Source organism: Montipora capricornis, chromosome 5 (assembly GCF_036669925.1).
Source record: "Montipora capricornis isolate CH-2021 chromosome 5, ASM3666992v2, whole genome shotgun sequence".
NCBI lineage: Eukaryota > Metazoa > Cnidaria > Anthozoa > Scleractinia > Acroporidae > Montipora > Montipora capricornis.
The window spans coordinates 24,824,617-24,828,504 of NC_090887.1; the positions used below are offsets into that span (position 1 = coordinate 24,824,617).

The 3,888-nt window shown below is 37.1% G+C and overlaps 1 protein-coding gene across 1 annotated transcript in view; it reads left to right on the forward strand.

The window, feature by feature from the left end:
* LOC138048558 (3-hydroxy-3-methylglutaryl-coenzyme A reductase-like) overlaps window positions 1–2,520 on the forward strand; it is a 6,320-nt gene extending 3,800 nt beyond the window's left edge. The window contains exons 4-8 of the mRNA XM_068894737.1: window positions 957–1,041; window positions 1,150–1,255; window positions 1,919–2,025; window positions 2,137–2,247; window positions 2,372–2,520. Coding sequence (XP_068750838.1) covers window positions 957–1,041; window positions 1,150–1,255; window positions 1,919–2,025; window positions 2,137–2,247; window positions 2,372–2,491 — 529 coding nt within the window. The 3' untranslated portion in view covers window positions 2,492–2,520. The remainder of the gene's footprint in view (window positions 1–956; window positions 1,042–1,149; window positions 1,256–1,918; window positions 2,026–2,136; window positions 2,248–2,371) is intronic.
* Window positions 2,521–3,888: the final 1,368 nt, after the last annotated feature.

Below are 3,888 nucleotides of genomic sequence, written 5' to 3' on the forward strand. Positions count from 1 at the left end.
AGTAGTACACATGAGAGAATCTTACCAACAGTGGCTAGTAGTGATATACCATGTTAATTTCCACAATCCTTCCTGTCACCTTTGTTGAACAAAGGCACAATACTTGCATCCTTCCAGTCTTGAGGTATTTCTGGGCATCCCATATCTCTTGGATGAGCTTGTGCAGGCAGTTGGCAAGCTGAACACCACCCAATTACCACACTTCTGCTGGAATGTCATCCCTTCCTGGAGCTTTACCATCCTGTGTTGTCCTAATAGCTGACATTAGTTCATCAAAATTTGGTGGTTCATCCAGACTTGATACAGCTGGTCTCTGCACTAGAGCTTCTTTAGCCTCTTCAGAAAATGCATTCAAGTTGATGTCCTTTTATTTTTTAAATGACTCAGTCTTCAAAGAGCATGATGCACTTGACGAACTAGTAAAACATTCAACACACACAAAAACATGGTGAACTGAAAGGGGCAAAGTAGAGTTTAGTGGACAAGATCCAAGATGTACAGTAACACTTGAGGAATTGGTTGACACCTCCAAATGTTTCAGGAGGCCAAGAGTGTCCAACAACTTACATGTAGACCAAGAACCTTACAGCATCATACTTTGCATGGAAGTTGATGTATAAGTTCCAGACAAGATTTTCAAAAGAGGTCAAAAACTCATTAAAAGTAATAGATAGACAACAGCAAGGAGGGTAATATACAACAACATTGCAAATATAGTGATGTGAGATGTTGATAACCCATACAGGATGTTTTAGTTTCGCTCATTAACTCCTGAACCGCCCCGCACTGACAAGTAAAATCGTCTGGCATTAGACACTGAGTAAAATCATTCACTCCTAGGAGTTAATGGGTTAAAAAAGAATTAAGTTGTTTACCATCTATAAATGAGACTGTGCCAAGAGAGTCAACATTCTGTAAATTTCTAGCTTTTTCATTCCTTGTTCTTTCTATTTCAGAGAGGCCTTGCCATATTTCTTTCTTTTGAGTGATTTCAATTCAGCTACTTCACTTGTTAAGCACACCCTTCAATCTGTCTCATATGTAAGTATACGGAGAAACCTTCTTTAAGGGAACTTGTGGTGATGGTACACTTAAACAAATTCAAACTGAAAATGAATTAGAACATAGTTTTGTAATGTTGTGTTTCAGAATGCAGTACATGCCAGGATAGCTGAAAGCATTGCTGGTCAGGGACCTACCATCACTCTCAACACACTTGTTGGAGCTTTGGTTATTGGTGTAGGAACTCTCTCAGGTTAGTGAGTCGTAAAGGCACTTTGCTATGCTCCGACAGTCACCCTTTCACTTATGAGAACATTAAAAGTGTACACTTTATTTTAACGTCATTTCATGTAAGTCAAACAATGCTGTATGAATCCTATGAGATAGTGGACAAAGTGTAAATTTCTGCTTTCCCTGGCTAAGTTTGTCCTAACACCATCTTTCATGCTTGCAATTTAACTCACACCTGCACTTCTGAGAGTAATATTATTTTAAGTGATTTCCTGTATATCTTTGCTGGGACAAGTCCTTTGAAAGTGGGTTGTTGCTTTGTCATGATTAAAAAAATTAATGTTAGAGGTTTTAATTTTTCCCATTGAAAAATAATTATTTGTATTTAAGGTATTAAATGTGAGTTAAATTTTCAGTAAAAATGGAGTCAAACTGAAACAAAAATCTTTTGAGAAAATTGTCCTTAATTTTGTAATGGTGACTTGAGTTTCATTAAAGTTCCCTCTTACCCAGGATTGGCTTTCATGTAATAAAACTTCAGACAACTGCACTCAAGCTCTCAAAAATACAGTCAGCAATGTTACCACTGCCTTGGTTGCCAAAGGTGCACACTTTTGTCAAGTCATGTTCTTAAAAGAATATTAATGTTATAGCATTATATTCTTTTTTTGTTTATTCCTTGTAGGAGTTGAAGAGTTAGAGACCATTTGTCAGTTTGGTTGTTTGTCTCTCATCACGCATTATGTGATCTTCATGACTTTCTTGCCTGCCTGTTTGTCTTTGTTTCTGGAGGTAAAATAATTAATTGTCACAGTTTGAGTACCCTGCATGATGTTTTTGAGAAGCATTATTTTCATGTGAAAGTTGTCATTTTACAGACCACTTTTTCTATCATTTGTTTAGCTGTCTACAGGAAGGGGACATGGTGATCCAAGATGGCAGTTAGAGTCCACAGGCATCCCTGTTGAAGATTTGGAGCCAAACCCTGTAGTTCAAGGAGTCAAACTTATTATGGTGAAAATTTTGGATAAGGATACTGTTTTATTCTAGTGCTACATTCTTTGTTGTTTTGTTTTTTCTAACTGAAATTTTGTTTTTGTCTGTGAGTTTCTGAGTCAGATTATGGCTTCTTGATTAGTCTACAGGGTTGCTGCTAATTCATGTGCATAGATGGTTCTTCTTGAGAAGTGAAAACAAGGAGGGTTCTCGGGATATGTCAAGTTCTGTGGAGGAAAGCTGGCTAAGGAGGTTAACGTAATATTTAACAATTATTTGTATTTTGCAATATAATTGTATCACAGTGTGTAGCTACCATTTCTCTTTTACCTTAACTGATGTTTTAAAACCACAGCAGTTATTTCTTTAATAAGAACTATGGATAGACTGATGTTGTTTTTAAAACAAATAGTTTGGATTGTTACTTCTCTGGGCCCTTAGGAGATTATGATTATGGGTTTAAAAGTGGTTTTGACTTAAAATATTTATTGTCTATTGTAATGACTCATCTGTCTCCCTTTTAAGAATGACACGTAGTCACCTAAGCTACTAATGTTTGACTGATCTCTTGCACCATTATATGTTTTATTTCAATTAATTTAGGATATTTGTGTGGCATGTTGATGTCATATTTGGTGTTCTCTTAATCACTCACTGAAAAAAACTATTTCCCATTGATTTCTTTGTACACATTGTTAAAACTTCTTAAAGTGTCTATGTTGGCGGTAAAATCCGTTCTCAGATTGAATCCGGTTGACCTAGGTGAAATTGGCGATCCTTATTTTACTAAGGTTGAATACGCACTCAGGTGAATTGAAGAAACATTTCTGGAACCTAAATTAAGCATTAGGGTCCGATTAGGAATAGTTTTGGTTATTATACATGGATATCAATATTGACTTATTATGCAATGGTAAATAATGAAAATTATTATATGGCTCTGTCCCACAAGGACTGGGAACTACCAATTGACGAATTTGATTGGCTAAAATCGATATTGACCGCGGTCTAGATTTTCCCATCTAGACCGGCATCTAGACCGGTAATGTTTTGCGGTGAAAAGATGCATACTAAAATGCAAAAATATTGAGTATTTTCTTCTACCAATATTTCTTTATGGAAGTGCCAAACAGCATGATTACAAAAGAGAGGATGACGAGCAAACTTTGACAGAATTAAGTTCAGGTCATCGTCACTCATCGCCGTTCGCAAGCAAAATGTCAGTTAGTACAAACCAGTTACATTAACGAATTAAATTGTTCTTGTTTGGCCATATAATAAACCTTATTAACCGAGCTAGGTCGGTCTGTATGGAAGAATCTTGACCTCGGTCGCTGGTACAGACCTCACTGCGTTCGGTCCTGTACTGGCGACCTCGGTCAAGATTCTCCCATACAGACCCCCCGCGGTAATAAGAACTAAGAACTGTACGGGGTTGAGCATGTTCATTGTTGTAGTGTAATGTTGATGACACAGGACTACAGATCGGGAGGGTCAGAGTTCGAGTACCAGTAAGTGTATTGTATAGTTGTTTGATCCCTTGCCATGTTGTAATGTTGACAAGTTTATGAATACAGAGACTAATAGGATGATCTAAAACAAAGAAGATTTGTTGAGATGCGTTAAGACAGTGCTTGAGGGCAGGTAAAGGTGTTCCAG